Below are 14,616 nucleotides of genomic sequence, written 5' to 3' on the forward strand. Positions count from 1 at the left end.
AGTGTAGATCTCTAAGTGTTGGTGAGGGAAAGGAGGAGGCATTTGTTTGACTAGCGTTGGTTACAAAAGCAGCCTCGCTAGAGCAAGTAGCAACAAAAAGCAGTTAAAGCAACAAAAAGCAACCAGGCTGTGAGGACTTGAGAAGGTAACCTTTCTGTGTCTTTCTCTGCTGCTCTGCCGTTTGTGGGGATTTGTTCAGCCATCATGCTCAAACGCATCTATCGGTCCACGCCCCCTGAGGTGATCGTGGAAGTGCTGGAGCCCTATGTCCACCTGACCACTGCCAACGTCCGGATCATCAAGAACAGAACCGGCCCCATGGGCCACACCTATGGCTTCATTGACCTCGACTCCCATGCCGTGAGTTCCCCCTGCAGTGGCCTAGGGACAGCTGGTGTAGAAACCCCTCCTTTGGGCTTAAGTCCATGGAGGTGAAGTGACTCCCCGTAGAACTTGGAAATCCTGAGTGGTTTTCCAGTCCACTTTGTCTTGTGCATTTCCAGTTTCCGGTTAGACTACGCAGAGAGCCTAGTCACTGCTGGAGAGTCCGAGTACTGAGCCTTTCAGGAGTTTAGTGAATTTTCTCATTTCTCCACCGTGTTTTGCCCACCACAGGCGGTTTTCTACTTGGTGGTCACAGGACACCCTCTTTTTCCTCAGAGTGTTGCTTTTGTAGGTAGAGTCTTGTGACGTGAATTTTTAGCTGTGGGGCCTTTTCCATGGAACTGACATCAAGATAGTAATAAAAATCATTGGTACATGGCAGATTTCATGCTCAGAAATCACAAGGGACTTTGTAAACTGGATCTGATGTGAGGACAGTTGCACCTAAAAGAAAGGATTTGAATTTCTGACATTTAGATGAGAAACTGATAAAAAACAAAAAGCAAAATCATGAATCTGAATTGATTATGCTGTCTCCCCTTCTGGAACAAACCCTAAGTCTGTGTGACTCAGAAAAAGGTGCTTCTCACAATGAAATGTTTTCCGGTTAAAAAAGAAAAGAAATGGAGGGCTGCTCTGGGCAGCTCCTTCAGAGGAGCCTGTCTGCAGTGCCCTTTGTATTTCCGGCCAGAGCACACTGTGCAGGACCTTCTCCTTTGAGAAGGGACGCCCTCATCCAGGCTCCTGTGGAGGACATGGCCTTTCCTCTCTGTGGGTTCACACGTGTCTTTGGGTCCCCAGGAAGCTCTTCGTGTAGTGAAGATCTTGCAGAACCTTGATCCACCATTTAGTATTGACGGGAAGATGGTAGCTGTAAACCTGGCCACTGGGAAACGAAGGTAAGGCAGAGCGGTGGGCTGGGTCCCCTGCTGCCTCCACTTGAGATTTGGGGAGGAAACTCCTCTTCCTGCTGGAGAGACAGACAGAGTAAGGCATGGTGCCTTCCTTTTGTGGATGGCTTAGTTTTCTTTTTCTGAAGCTGGTCTTGTTCTGACTCTAGGTTTCCCCCCTTAGTACTGGGTACTTGAGTCCTTTCCTTCATGACTGCCTGGTATCTTTGGGCCCAAATGATGCTACACTCTTGGATGTGCAGAACAATCTTGATACCACGTTGCCCCTTGGAATTCTAAAAAAATGCTGTCCTACTCTCCTCACCTTGTTCACACTCCCATAGCACTGGGGACTCGCCTTTCTCTTTACTCCTTTCCTCATCGTGGTCCAGGAGTGGTAACTACGTCAGAGAGGCGGCTTACAGGGATGGACACATCTGGCTGCTGCATCCTCAGCTCAGTTGCTGTTTTGCTCCATCAGAGGCTCTGTAGACGCCCCGCTGCCCCTCCCCTCAGGCGTCACACCAGCAGAACCGCTTGCTGTGGGGGTGGTTCCTTCCCTACAGGGGAAGGGAGTGTCTGTGGCCTGTAGGGTTGGGCACTTCTCAGGTGACCTTTGGTGGCAGGCACATGACATGTTGTGTTGTTTGTTGCAGAAATGATTCTGGGGACCATTCTGACCACTACTATCAGGTAGGCTTCAGCAGCTGGGGAGTGAGTGCTCTGTTATGATTCTCAAGCGACTGAAAGAGTGGCTGCGAGTCTCTCCAGTGGTGACTTTAAAGGTTAATGGCTGTCGGACGTTCCATTCTTTTCACTTGCCTTTCTGTGATAGGGCAAGAAATATTTCCGAGATAGGAGGGGAGGTGGCAGAAATTCCGACTGGTCTTCAGATTCAAATCGACAAGGACAGCAGTGTGAGTGCCCTTTCTTTTATTTCTGTTGTTTGTGTTTTTGGCTGGACCACTCATTAAAATCTTGTGCTCACAAAGTTGGCCAGAGGGCTGCTCATTCAGAGAGAGCACCACCTACAGGTCCTGCTCTGTGTAGGTTGGCCAGCCTCATTGTTGGTTGGTCATTGGCGGGGACTGACATTGCCTGGTTTTCTTCCCTCTAGCGTCATCGGACTGCTACATATACGACTCGGCCACTGGCTACTATTATGACCCCTTGGCGGGAACTTATTATGACCCCAACACCCAGGTGAGTTTTGGGCTTTGTTCACTTTGTCAGTGATTTAAAAAGTCCAGGTCTTCCATTGAGTGGTATTTATTTATTCAGGTAGATTTTAAAGATGATGACCTTTATATTAACTGTTGCCTATGTGGAAAGTCAGTGCCTTTCGGCCTTCCAGGTTAGAACAGTGCTGCTCTTAGGAGAAGGGACAGTGCGTCACCTGGATGTGTCCTCTGCCTGGAGTGGGTTTTCACCTTGTTTGATGTGTCTCTTCTTAGACTTGGGAGTGAGAGAACTGTTCTTTCCCCCAGAAAGGAACTACTCCTAAGACCTGAAACTACTGGGAAGGTGAAATATCCTGTAGACTTACCTGTTCCAACTGTATTACAGCAAGAAGTCTATGTGCCCCAGGACCCTGGCTCACCTGAGGAAGAAGAGAGCAAGGAGAAGAAGCCAGCCAGTCAGGGAAAGTCGAGTGGCAAGAAGGAGCCGTCTAAAAGGGACGGCAAGGAGAAGAGGGACCGCGGCGGGCCGAGGGTGAGAGGACTTGCGATCTGCCCTCTTTTCCGCGAGACTTACAGTTGGAAACAGAGGGGTCTCTGCAGAGGGCGCTCGGGTCGGAGGGTGGAGTTGCTCAGAGAGCAGGCGGGGTCTCTCTCTCTCTTACAAGCGCAGAAGCCGGGGGTGAAACAGGGCCTCAGCTCAAACCCCAGCTCCTTTGTCCAGTTTCGTTTCCTGCCTTCCGTTTCCTGCCTTCCCTCTTCAGTGTTGACTCTATACACAGCGCTGTGGTGTCACTGCAGCGGGGGTAGCATTTTGAACTATTATTTTCATGCCTGTGTAGTAGAAATTCACAGGAAAGTGCACCCTTATCTTCTTCGTCATTTTGGCATTGTTTGTCTCTTCTTTCTGATCTTACAGTGTCATCATGTACAGCACTTAGCATTTCAGGTCTCCTTTTAAATTATTCCCTTAAGTTCCTGACATACAGTAATCACTCAATAATATACTAAATGTGTGTGTGTTTTCTTTTGAAATCATAACAATTCTTAACCTAACTTTTATGAGAATTACCTTGTATTTTATCAGTTTCAGGAAGATGCCAGTGAGGAGACAGTCCCCCCAGAGGATGTCTTTAAGAAGCCCCTGCCTCCCACTGTGAAGAAGGAAGAGAGCCCTCCCCCAGTAAGGCTGAGCTGGTGCCGGGCTGGGCTGGTTCCGAACGGGAAAGGAGGGTCAGGGGCGCAGCTCACTTTGACGTTGATCCTTTAGCTCTGTCTCCCAGCAGGTATGAGTGGGGCAGACTGCTAGTAGAGCTTTAACTGGAGAAGCAGAGGCCGTTTTCTGTCCTCGTTCCCTCTCCTCTGCTCCATTCCCCCAGAGCCGGGCCTGGCTGGCCCTTTTTAAGTTACAACCGGGCTTGCTAATTCTTTCCTTCTAAATGATCGAAACCCATTGCTCTGGCCTGGTGTTGCCTGTCCGTTGGTGCTGCATAAGAATGTGTGGCGTGGATGTTTGGTCATTTTTGTAGTTTGCTTGCCTGGCCAAAATGAACAATGGCTAACATTGGTATCTGTTTTTTAGATGCCTCAGTGCAGTGGTTCTCTACCTTGGCTGCACATTAGAATCATCTGGGAATCTTTTTAAAATCCTGATTTCTGGGCCTCATCCTCCGGGAATTCTGTTTCTTTGTGACTAATGTTGTGTCCCCACCCCATAACAAGGAAACAGAATTTCCGGAAGATGAGGCCCAGAAATCAAGATTTTTAAAAGATTCCCAGGTGATTCTAATGTGCAGCCAAGGTTGAGAACCACTGCCTTAGTGTGATAGTCTCGTCCCCTGGCTGGGTAGCTCAGTTGGTTAGAGCATTGTCCCAATATGCCAAGGTGCAGGTTCTGTCCCCAGTTAGGGCACATACAAGAATCAACCAATGAGCCTGGCCTGCATGGCTCAGTGGTTGAGCGTCGACCTATGAACCAGGAGGTCAGGGTTCGATTCCTGTCAGGGCACATACCTGGGTTGCAGGCTGGATCCCCAGTAGGGAGCGTGCAGGAGGCAGCCAGTCAGTGATTCTCTCTCATCATTGATGTTTCTGTCTCTCCCTCTCCCTTCCTCTCTGAGACCAATAAAAAAAATATATTAAAAAAAAAAGAATCAGCCAGTGAATGCATAAATAAGTGGAACAACAAATTGATGCTTCTCGTCCCTCCTTTCCCCCCTCTCTCTCTCCACAACAGTAGTAACCTGCTTTAGTTTTTACTTTTGATTGATCATAGGCCAGTGACCTTACCTTATTACCTAACAGCTTCCTGTGAGCTACTGGTAGGTGCCCTGCCCGCTCCCCATTATTAACTCAGTTCATTGTAGCACAGCTGTCCTCACCCCCTTTGCGGTTCCCTTGCTGCGAAGCCATAGCTCTACCCGAGGGCTGTCCTCCATGGCTTTCAGCCGCCTCCTAACCCCTAGGGGGTGCTGCAGTCTCAGCCTCCCTCCTCTCCTCCAGGTCACAGTGCTTGCAGGTGGTTGTGTCTCTTCCTCTGAAACTTGTCAGGTTGTGACTCTTCTCTGTGTTCGACTTCAGCTCTCCTCCCTCTGCCTTCTCTTCGCCGCTCTCTTGCTAGGGTCCCTGTGCTGTCTCTATCTCAGTCAGCGCGGAGAACAGTCACGCTCGAACCATGTTGCCTCCATCTGGGAAATGAGCAGTATGGTCAGTGGGCGTATACTGAACCCAGTTCACTATTCAAACTAAAAGAAGAAATGAGATGCCCAGCTCAGAATATCCAGAAAAACGGGCCCAAGATATAGGTTAAGTTTGGTGTTAATCCCTGGCCCTCCCCTTCCAGCCCAAGGTGGTTAACCCACTGATCGGCCTCCTGGGTGAATACGGGGGAGACAGTGACTATGAGGAGGAGGAGGAGGAGGAGCAGCCCCCTCCTCCGCAGCCCCGCACAGCGCAGCCCCAGCAGCAGGAGGAGCTGAGCAAGAAGGAGAACGAGGAAGACAAACTCACCGACTGGAATAAGCTGGCCTGTCTGCTCTGCCGAAGGCAGTTTCCCAATAAAGACGTTCTGATCAAGCACCAGCAGCTCTCAGACCTGCACAAGGTATGGGGGGGCCCTGGCCTTCCACCCGGTAACGTTTGCCATCGCCGAGCATTTCGGGGACTGAAAACGCACCTGCCGCCTTCCTCAGCTGCCTCCTCTCCGTCCCATGGCTAAGTCGGGCCCTTCCAGAATAAGCTGCTCCTCCCTTTTCCATGAGCTGCTTTGGATGAAGCTGTGCCACCTTCAGAAAGCTTCAGACCCACGGCGAGCAGCGTGGCTGGGGCGGGGGCGCCACGCGAGGAGCCTGTGCTGAGGACAGGAGGCGGCTGTGGAGTGGGAAGCTGGGCTTCTCACCTTAGCTCTGTGGCTAGCCTAGCAGTTGGGCCTCAGACAAGCCCCTCCTCTGCTTTATGCTTGGAGGCTTCTGGTTTCGCCTGCCTCTCGGTGCAGTTCCCCCAGGGTCACATCCTGCCGTCTCTCCCTGTGGGGAGGTGCTGCTGTGAGCCATGCTGCGTTAATGGACAAGTATCGGGCCTTGTCTGCAGCCTTCCCATTTACCTGTACTGACCAGGAGCCAGATTCTGGGCAAATAAAGCCCATTAGGTGGACTCGTGCTGTGGAGCCTTCTGCAGCAGGTGCTGCAAGGGCAGGTGAGGGGCTGGATGAGACTCTCTCCGCACAAACCACGTCTCACGTGGCTGGAAGCCGAGCAACTCTGCTTTTGGTAACAGGCACACCTCCTCTCCCGCTGCCTCTACAGGTTCCCACAGCCCCCGGGGTTCTGGGATGCCCCTCGGACAGTCCATCCCACTGACTTCCTCCCAAGTCCCTGCAACCTTTTCAAATTCTGAGGCATCAGACCGGCATTTAAGTTTCAGCTTTCTGATGAAAATACTACTAAATGGCTAAAGGGACAGAGGGTAGTTGTGAGCTAGCCGTCTGGTAACCCACAGGCGGAGCTGGCCCTGGGCAGGAGAAGGTAGGCTGGCACTCCCTTTCCTTGGAGAGACCCGCACAGAGAACCCCCTTCTAGTTTCTTCTCTTCCATGTGCCTGAGGGCGTTGTGTACGGAGCCGCTTCAGTGTGGGGCCCTCGAGGAGGAGGGACTCTCAGAGCAGTCTGTCTGTTCCTTGAAGGCCTAGGGCTTCCTTTTAATGTTTCTCTGGGGGCTTGAAAGTGAATAGTGTTAGATGCTGGGGGGCAGTAGGCAGAGCCTCTGGGCATTTGGTTTCTTCCTGGTGTGCCCAGGTTCCCTCTCCCATAATTTGTATGTTAGGTGAAGAGATACAAACCAGAGTTGTGTCTTTTACATCTTAGAAGTAGAGTGAAGTCCCCTCTTGTGCCACCCACATGACTAACCTGTGTGACAGGCAGCGTTAGAACCGGGGTTCCTGTTGCTGAGCCTAAGTAGACCAGTCAGGGATGGGTGCTGGCAGGGTATCGTGGCCACTTAGGGGACTGGTCATGAGAGGAGCCGCGGTCCGGAAGCAGCTGTGGGGAAAGGCCAGAAGGCGTTTCTGGACCACTCGTTCTAGACCTGCACTCAGAACGCCTTCTCTTCTCAGCAAAACCTGGAAATCCACCGGAAGATAAAGCAGTCGGAGCAGGAGCTCGCCTACCTGGAGAGGAGAGAACGGGAGGTAAGCTCAGGGGACCGTCCGGCCTTGGCTGTGCTGCCTGGTGTGGACTTCCCGGGCTGTGCTGCCTGGTGTGGACTTCCCGGGCTGTGCTGCCTGGTGTGGACTTCCCGGGCTGTGCTGTCTGGTGTGGACTTCCCGGGCTGTGCTGTCTGGTGTGGACTTCCCGGGCTGTGCTGTCTGGTGTGGACTTCCCGGGCTGTGCTGCCTGGTGTGGACTTCCCGGGCTGTGCTGTCTGGTGTGGACTTCCCGGGCTGTGCTGTCTGGTGTGGACTTCCCGGGCTGTGCTGCCTGGTGTGGACTTCCCGGGCTGTGCTGTCTGGTGTGGACTTCCCGGGCTGTGCTGTCTGGTGTGGACTTCCTGGGCTGTGCTGCCTGGTGTGGACTTCCCGGGCTGTGCTGCCTGGTGTGGACTTCCCGGGCTGTGCTGAGGGTGGCGAACAGGAGGCCCTAAAGGATGCTCATCTCCATCGGAACGGGTGCATTTTATTGTGTGTAAATCACATCTTAATAAAGGCGATATATTTTTAAAGGCGGTGCTAAGGGTTTCTGAGTAGATCACATAAATAGCATTCCACTGTCCTGCCCAGCTCTTGAAATCAGTGCAGGAGTGTTGGCCAGGGCTGCAGGGATAACACCTTTTCCTGCTGCAGCTGCTAGAGGAGGTAGCTTCCTGTGACCGCCAAATGGACCTGCCACCTGGACCACACAGTTCGCCAGCCTCGGGCCCCAGCCTGGAGCTGCCCCAGCCCAGGGCAGACCTCCTGATGCCGGAACCCGGCTGGGAGCCTGCTGGGAAGCCCCTCCTCCTCGGGTGGGAAAGGCAGCTGATGGAACACACCCTGTTCCTCCCTGGCTGCCCCAGCAGCCGCTGCGTCCTCGGGCAGCGTGTGGAGGAACGAGAGATGCCAGGGGTTGGCCGCCAGATGAACTCCCTTCACATTCAGAGAAATAATCAGGAATAAAATGAGGCTTCCCCACTTCTCTGCCCCTCAGCTCTGTTCTTCTGCTTCCCAACAGGGGAAGTTTAAAGAAAGAGGAAATGATCGCAGAGAAAAGCTTCAATCTTTTGACTCTCCAGAAAGAAAACGAATTAAATACTCCAGAGAGACTGACAGGTAAGCCAGGAGCTCTGGACTCAGCCTCGGTCTCAAGACCTAACGGGGAGGCATCCCCTCCTCCAGCTGTGCTGCTGCTTTCTGTCTCAGGCAGCAGGGCTGTCTCAGCTCCTTGAGCATGAGCGTCACCCAGCCTTCTGGCCACCTGTCTTTACAGGGAGTACGTGTTTGCCTGGAAGATGGGCTGGCTGCTTCGCGGCCAAAGCCAGTGCTGGCATGGCCATGGTTGGGAACCCTTTCTCCCCACGTCAGCCATGGGCCCAATAAACGGGTCACACTCAGACTTTTTCTCTGGGGAACCTTTATTGTGACACATGGTGGGGGCGGGCACATCCCATTGGTCACTCTGCCATTTGAACTCTTGGGCAAGGACAAAGGTGCAGGAAGGAGACCTCCTCTCTTCCCTTGCCCTTCGCACCGCTTTCTACTGGCTCTCCTCCTCCCTCGTCTTCTTTCCTACTCATCCCTCTTCTGGGTGATTACTGTCCAGGACTCCGCCCTCAGTGCCGTACCCTCTTGGCCTGCACTGTCCAAGGTACTCAAAGCCACAGCCGGCACTAACCAGCTAACAAGTCCTGTAACTCCACCCTGAATCAGTTCTGTTTCCTGTGCCGAGTCACTATTTTCATTTACCTCCTGGGCATGTCCTCTCGGACACCCTTGGCTGCTCACACTAAACAGTTACTCAGTGTTGTAGTCCACATTATACTCAGTCCTCAGGGTCTGGGGAACTTGCTGTGCTCCCGTTCAGAGTAATAACGCCTGCACCGTGGTCTCCCTGGTCTGGCCCAGTCTTCCTCCTTTATCCCCTGGTGCTAGTGGTCACGTTCCTGATAAAGCCTGGGCCCCTTTCTAGCTCACCTCCAAACCGGACTCCTCCATCGCACCTTGGCTCGCAGTCCTCGTCCATCCTTTCCCTGCCGCACCATGACCTTTGTATGCCGGAGGCTCCTCGACCTCCTCTTGTGTGGAGGTGACATTGCCTGGAGGGAGGCCTGGTTTTCAGGGGGTTTCTTTGCCCGAGGAGTGAAGTCCAGAGGCCTGATGGAGGGAGATGTCCAGTGGTCATTTGCAGTCTGGCCCGAGCAGCCGTTTGCCAGTCCTGCCCCCTCTCCGGGGCAGTCGTGTTCGCTCTCTCACTGCGCCTCTCTTCCGGCTCCCCGACCCCTCGTTGGTCAGACCCAGGCAGGTGTCCCCTCGTGGGATTTCTGTCATTTCCAGTGATGCCCCTTCACGGTTTGTGTTCCCTGTGCTGTAGCTCAGTGGCACAGAGCTGCTGTTGCACGCCCATGGCTGGGTGCTCTGCGCCAGAAGCATCTGTTGACATATTCTTCTCACGTCCTTCCCTGTGAACAGGGTCAGGTCTTGGTCATCTCCGTGTCCCCACAAACAAGTCCCTTGGAAAGCGAGGTATCTAAGAATGTCTGCTTCCTTTGCAGTGACCGGAAACCTGTTGATAAAGAAGATGTTGACAACAGCAGCAGAGGAGGCTGTGCTCAACAGGCTGCTGGTTGGAGGAAGGGGCCCGGACATGGCCACCCTGGATTGGCTTCGGCGGAAGAGGTGACATGGTTTCTGTCTTGTTGGGGTGGCATGAACCTGGAATATACTTAACTTTCTCTCTCTGTGGCCCAGAGCTGTGGCCCTGCCTTTGAGCTGGGCTCTCTCCACTGCTGGCGAAGGATCCGAGGAGCCCCTCGGTCTTGATTACTGGGTTTTGACTACATGCTTGCCCTTGGCAGTTTGCTTGGTGGTGGGACTGGGAGAGAGAAATTAGAATAGGGCTCATCTTATTCTTACACAGAGTCAGAGGTGAGGCCTTGTGGGAATTAGGCAGTTTGAGACTGAAGAATCGTTTGGTAAACACGTGGGAACTAGCAATGAAAGGTAGAAAGGCATTTAACATGTTTTTATTGATTTTTAGAGAGAGAGGAGGAAGGGAGAGGGATAGAGAGAAACATCCATGAGAGAAAAACATCAATTGGCTGCCTCCCGCACACCTCCTGCTGGAGATCAAGCCGACATCCCGTGCATGTGCCCTGACCAGGAATTAAACCCGTGACCCACTGACCTCCTGGTTCATGGGTCGACGCTCAACCGCTGAGCCACACGGGCCGGGCATGCTGTCCTGTCTTTGAGGAGCATGAAGTTAGTCCTGGTTTCCCAGGAAGGACTTGGCCCTCAGATTTCAGGAAAAATAAAGAAGGCGAGAAGAGGGAGGAAACATTGCCCGTATTGTGTAGGCTTAGCCCCCCCTGGGATTGCCAGCATAGGTTAGCTTCTCATAGTCCTGGTGTTGAATTCTGTGTCCTGAAATGATGGCTTCACCACCCTCCTTATTCATTTTGGGTGCTTGTTTATTAAACACCTAAAAAAATTCTGTGTCCTGATCCGTACTGGTTCAGAAACTTTTATAGTCAAAGACCAGCCCAGAAGCTAATTTCATTCCGGGAACCCGCCTCATAGTTTGCCTTTTTTTACAGACTGAAGGCCGGATGAGGGGGCCCGGGGTGGGGGCTCCTGGAAGAACCAGCAAGAGACAGTCCAACGAGACTTACCGAGACGCTGTGCGAAGAGTCATGTTTGCTCGATATAAAGAACTTGATTGAAGGATGGAGACAGTCCCAGGGGACACAGCCTCCTTGTTTTGTTTGTCAGTCTCTCCTTTTGTTTTGTTACTGTTCTTGCTGCTAGAACTTTTTTAAATAAACTTTTTTTCAATGTGATTTTTTGGGTTGTTAACTTTATCCTCTGTAGGTTTGTTCGAGTTGGCACTAATGGTGGACAGGGGAGAGGGCCTTGCTGTGGGCCCCTTTGAGATGCTGCTGAGTGAAGATTGCTGCACTGAGCCCTGTAGCACTGCCTGCTGCCAGTATGAGTGACCTTGAACTCGAGCCTGTGTGAATAGACTAAGAATTACTTTTCTAATCTAATTAATGAGACGAGCATCTCATTATCGCTTGTTTCTATTTCTTGGCTAACTGCTGACGCTGAGCTATTCCATGTATTGGTTTACTGCTCTAATGGCCCTTGTACGTCCTCTTCTGACTTTCCCTTATTGGGGGGATGGGCAGGTGTGACACCTCTCTGAGTGCCTGCTGTGTACTCAGTGCTTCACACATGTGGTCACAAGTCAGCACAGTAAGAATCACACTCCTCTCCAGCCACGCCCAGCTTTTCCTCCCCTCCATGGCCAAGCTCTCCGAAGAGGTGTCTGCCCCTTTCAAATCTTAAACTCCCCACCATGTCATTCACCATTTCACAGGTGGTGGTTTTTAATTCTTTGCAGTTGAAGGACTATGTCCTATGAACCTATTAAAACTTTTAAAGCTAATTCCTCAAGATAACAGATGATGGTACTAAGAACTGTACTTTTCCGATGTCACAGAGATTGTTTCTCAGGAAGAGACCTGCGTGTTCAGAAGAGCATCTCGGTGACATACGGCAGGAGAGTGTGAACTTTCTGTGAAGAGACAGAGTCTGTGTTTAGCCTCAGCCCTGTGTATTGAGAAAGCAGCCATGGACAATAATACCTAAACAGGTGATTGTGCCTGTGTTCCAGTAAAACTTTATTTACAAAAACAGGTTGCGGGCCAAAATTGGCCCGCAGGTTGTGGTTTGCCAACCCCTGTTCTAAGGGCAGATCCAGCATAAGGCAAGACCAAGAAGAGCTCTGTAAAAAGATGGGGTGGGGGCTGGCATTTTGGAGGGGATGGATGGTGTGGGAGGGGTGCGAGATGTAAGGAGAGGTGGGCATACCCCAAGGAGAAAACATTTCCACCAACCAGAATGATAGTGTGAACTTAAATTGTTTGCATGCTGTGTCCAGATATAATTCCTTCCTCTTCATCTTGAATAAGTTCTTTTATCCCTTTAAAAGGGAAAACAAGCATCAGGAGCACACGGCATCACAGTACTTCCTGTCCGACCGCCACTAAGGAGGGCTCAAAACACTGGGAGCTGGCCCTAGTTTGTCCTGAGCTGACCAGACCAGGGTTTCCTCCATACTGACCTGCGGGGCCTGGAGTGAGCTGTGGAACACGTCAGATGCTTCACTGTTGACTCCTGTAGAGGCTACTTAGCTGACCCAGGGCATGGGCTGCCCAGCGGAGTACCAGGTTATGTGGCCACTCCAGGAATGCGTGGAGAGCCCACTCTACGTGTCCCGGGTGCCTAGGAGACACACTGCCCTGGGGAAGAGGAGTATTGAACAATGGTTGGCATGAGAGCCTTGAGGAAGAAGTAGGGCAAGCTATTGGGATGGTCTGACATGGACTCGGTTCTCATCTTTCCTGAAGACCTCAGACCTCAGAGACTGGTTTGGGCCATTGCCTCCTTTTGTTCTTTTCTGGTTTTATTTTGCCACTTTAGTGGAGAGTTTGCTGTTGGAAATAAGCTTTAACGTATTCAACACGTTTTAAAAGCAATACTGTGAGTATTGATGAGAGTGGAAATGGGTGAGAAGAATGTGTCCCCCGCCGTGTCCCTGGAAAGTTCCCGAGGCCTTCGGCTAGAATGCCAGCTGCCTAAGGGCAGGGTCTTGAGGGTGCTCTTCATTAGTGTGTCCCTCGCACCTGGCACAGGGCCCACGCAGCAGGCGCTCAGCAGGGCGTGGAGAATGCTGAGCTCAGGTCTATAGAAAATACTAGTCGAATTAAATTTTAATGACACCTTTCACTTCATCCAAGCCCAGCTGGACAAAAATTATTTTTGTTTCTTGGTACAGGCCCGAGTTTTCACATCTTTTTTCACTTGATATTCTAGAGCAGTCATTCCCAGCCTGGGACCAAAACATGGGACTAGTTTTTTCTCTTGCCAAGTGGTGGAAGATGAAGGGGGACAGGGAAGGCCTAGTAATATTTCATTAAGTGGAGAACTTTTTTTTTTACATCAAAAAAGTAGTAAAGGCAACTTTAAGGACTATTCTTTATTCTGTAGTGAACACATGTGGCTTTACTTAAAAGACAACTCAGTCTGTTGTCTTCATTGTCCTCACTTGGCTGGGAATTTAAGCTTTTCCAGACCACGTCAGCTGCCAGGCAGGCCTCTGGGGCCCAGCTCTGGAACTCAGCCAGGCAGTGTCCACACAGAAGGGCAGCGACCAGAGGACCTGGAGGACGCACTTCCTCTGAATGGCATCCACCTTTTTTCCTAGGCATCTCCTCCACGTCCAACAATGATTTTGTGCCATTTATGAACTTCCATATAGTTTTTATGACGGGGGAGGTGCCCAGCCCAGAAATGCTTGTCGAACTGCTTTGGGAGCAAGGCAATTAACTGCTAGTGGCCATTAAGCCTGGCAGGTTCGGGATTCTTGGCACCTTTTGTCCATTGCAGGTTTGCAAAGACCCCATCTGTATTTTTTTAAGAGATTTAAAAAAACACACATATATTTTATTGTTATTGGTTTGAGAGAGGAAGAGAGAGGGAGAGAGAGAAACATCAATGATGAGAGAGGATCATTAATCAGTTGCTTCCTGCAGGCCCCCGAGTGGGGATCAAGCCTGCAACCCAGGCATGTGCCCTTGACCGGAATTGAACCTGGGACCCTTCAGTCTGCAGGCTACTCTATCCACTGAGCCACACAGGCCAGGGCTGATCCTATCTGTATTTAACTTTTAAATTCCATTAAACACATTTGAGTGCCTTCTGTGGAGCACATACATTTACTTTTTTCTGATGACAAGTTGTTTATAAGCTACCTAGTCTGGTATTTTGTTATAGTAGCCCAAGCAGAGTTGAGAGATAGATATGTACATACATATAGCGTTGGAGAGAGGCAGAGAGAGCAGAAATAAATGGCCCATTATTCCAGAATTCAGATATTTCTACCTTTCCCTATTGTCATATTTTTAATTACCCAAAGAGTTCCCAGTGTCAGTCACTTAATGCCCTTGATGTAGACGGATAAGCCATAATAAGAACATGTTTAGCCCAGCTGGTGTGGCCCAGTTGTTGAGCGACACCCGATGCACCAAGAGGTCGTTGGTTAGACTTCAAGTCAGGGCACTTCCCTGGGTGGTGGGCTCCATCCCCAGTAGCGGGTGTGCAGGAGGCAGCTGGTGGGAGTTTCTGTCTCACTCCCTTCTCCCTCTCCCTTCATCTCTCTCTAAAAATCAATAAAAACATTTTTTAAGAACATGTTTAAAGATGTTTTTCTAGGAAAAATATTTTTAGTATATTTGAAGGTTCTGGTTTGGAATCTCACTGACATCCTTCCACTTTGTTTTCTAGAAGAGAGTGGTATGGGTGCAGTTTTCCATAACTAAACTGATACCTTTCTCTGACTTGTCATGGTCTATTTTTCAGTTTGTATAAGTGACCTGAAAAAGTTCCACTAAAAATAATTTATTAATGATGGGAAG

At 50.9% G+C, this 14,616-nt stretch overlaps 1 protein-coding gene across 2 annotated transcripts in view; it reads left to right on the forward strand.

Annotated features, from left to right (window-relative positions):
* The window catches only part of RBM6 (RNA binding motif protein 6), a 67,659-nt gene extending 56,682 nt beyond the window's left edge, over positions 1 to 10,977 (forward strand). For both annotated transcript variants that reach the window (XM_070391293.1, XM_070391294.1), the window contains 12 exons: positions 200 to 360; positions 1,186 to 1,283; positions 1,931 to 1,967; positions 2,110 to 2,191; positions 2,392 to 2,477; positions 2,841 to 2,987; positions 3,540 to 3,635; positions 5,295 to 5,555; positions 7,061 to 7,135; positions 8,154 to 8,251; positions 9,691 to 9,814; positions 10,735 to 10,977. In XM_070391293.1, the coding sequence (XP_070247394.1) occupies positions 200 to 360; positions 1,186 to 1,283; positions 1,931 to 1,967; positions 2,110 to 2,191; positions 2,392 to 2,477; positions 2,841 to 2,987; positions 3,540 to 3,635; positions 5,295 to 5,555; positions 7,061 to 7,135; positions 8,154 to 8,251; positions 9,691 to 9,814; positions 10,735 to 10,860 (1,391 nt within the window). In that variant the 3' untranslated portion in view covers positions 10,861 to 10,977. The remainder of the gene's footprint in view (positions 1 to 199; positions 361 to 1,185; positions 1,284 to 1,930; positions 1,968 to 2,109; positions 2,192 to 2,391; positions 2,478 to 2,840; positions 2,988 to 3,539; positions 3,636 to 5,294; positions 5,556 to 7,060; positions 7,136 to 8,153; positions 8,252 to 9,690; positions 9,815 to 10,734) is intronic.
* Positions 10,978 to 14,616: the final 3,639 nt, after the last annotated feature.

The sequence above is a fragment of the Myotis yumanensis genome, unplaced genomic scaffold (assembly GCF_028538775.1).
Source record: "Myotis yumanensis isolate MYYU_CA2020_CCGP unplaced genomic scaffold, mMyoYum1.0.hap1 SCAF_14, whole genome shotgun sequence".
Taxonomy (NCBI): Eukaryota; Metazoa; Chordata; class Mammalia; order Chiroptera; family Vespertilionidae; genus Myotis; species Myotis yumanensis.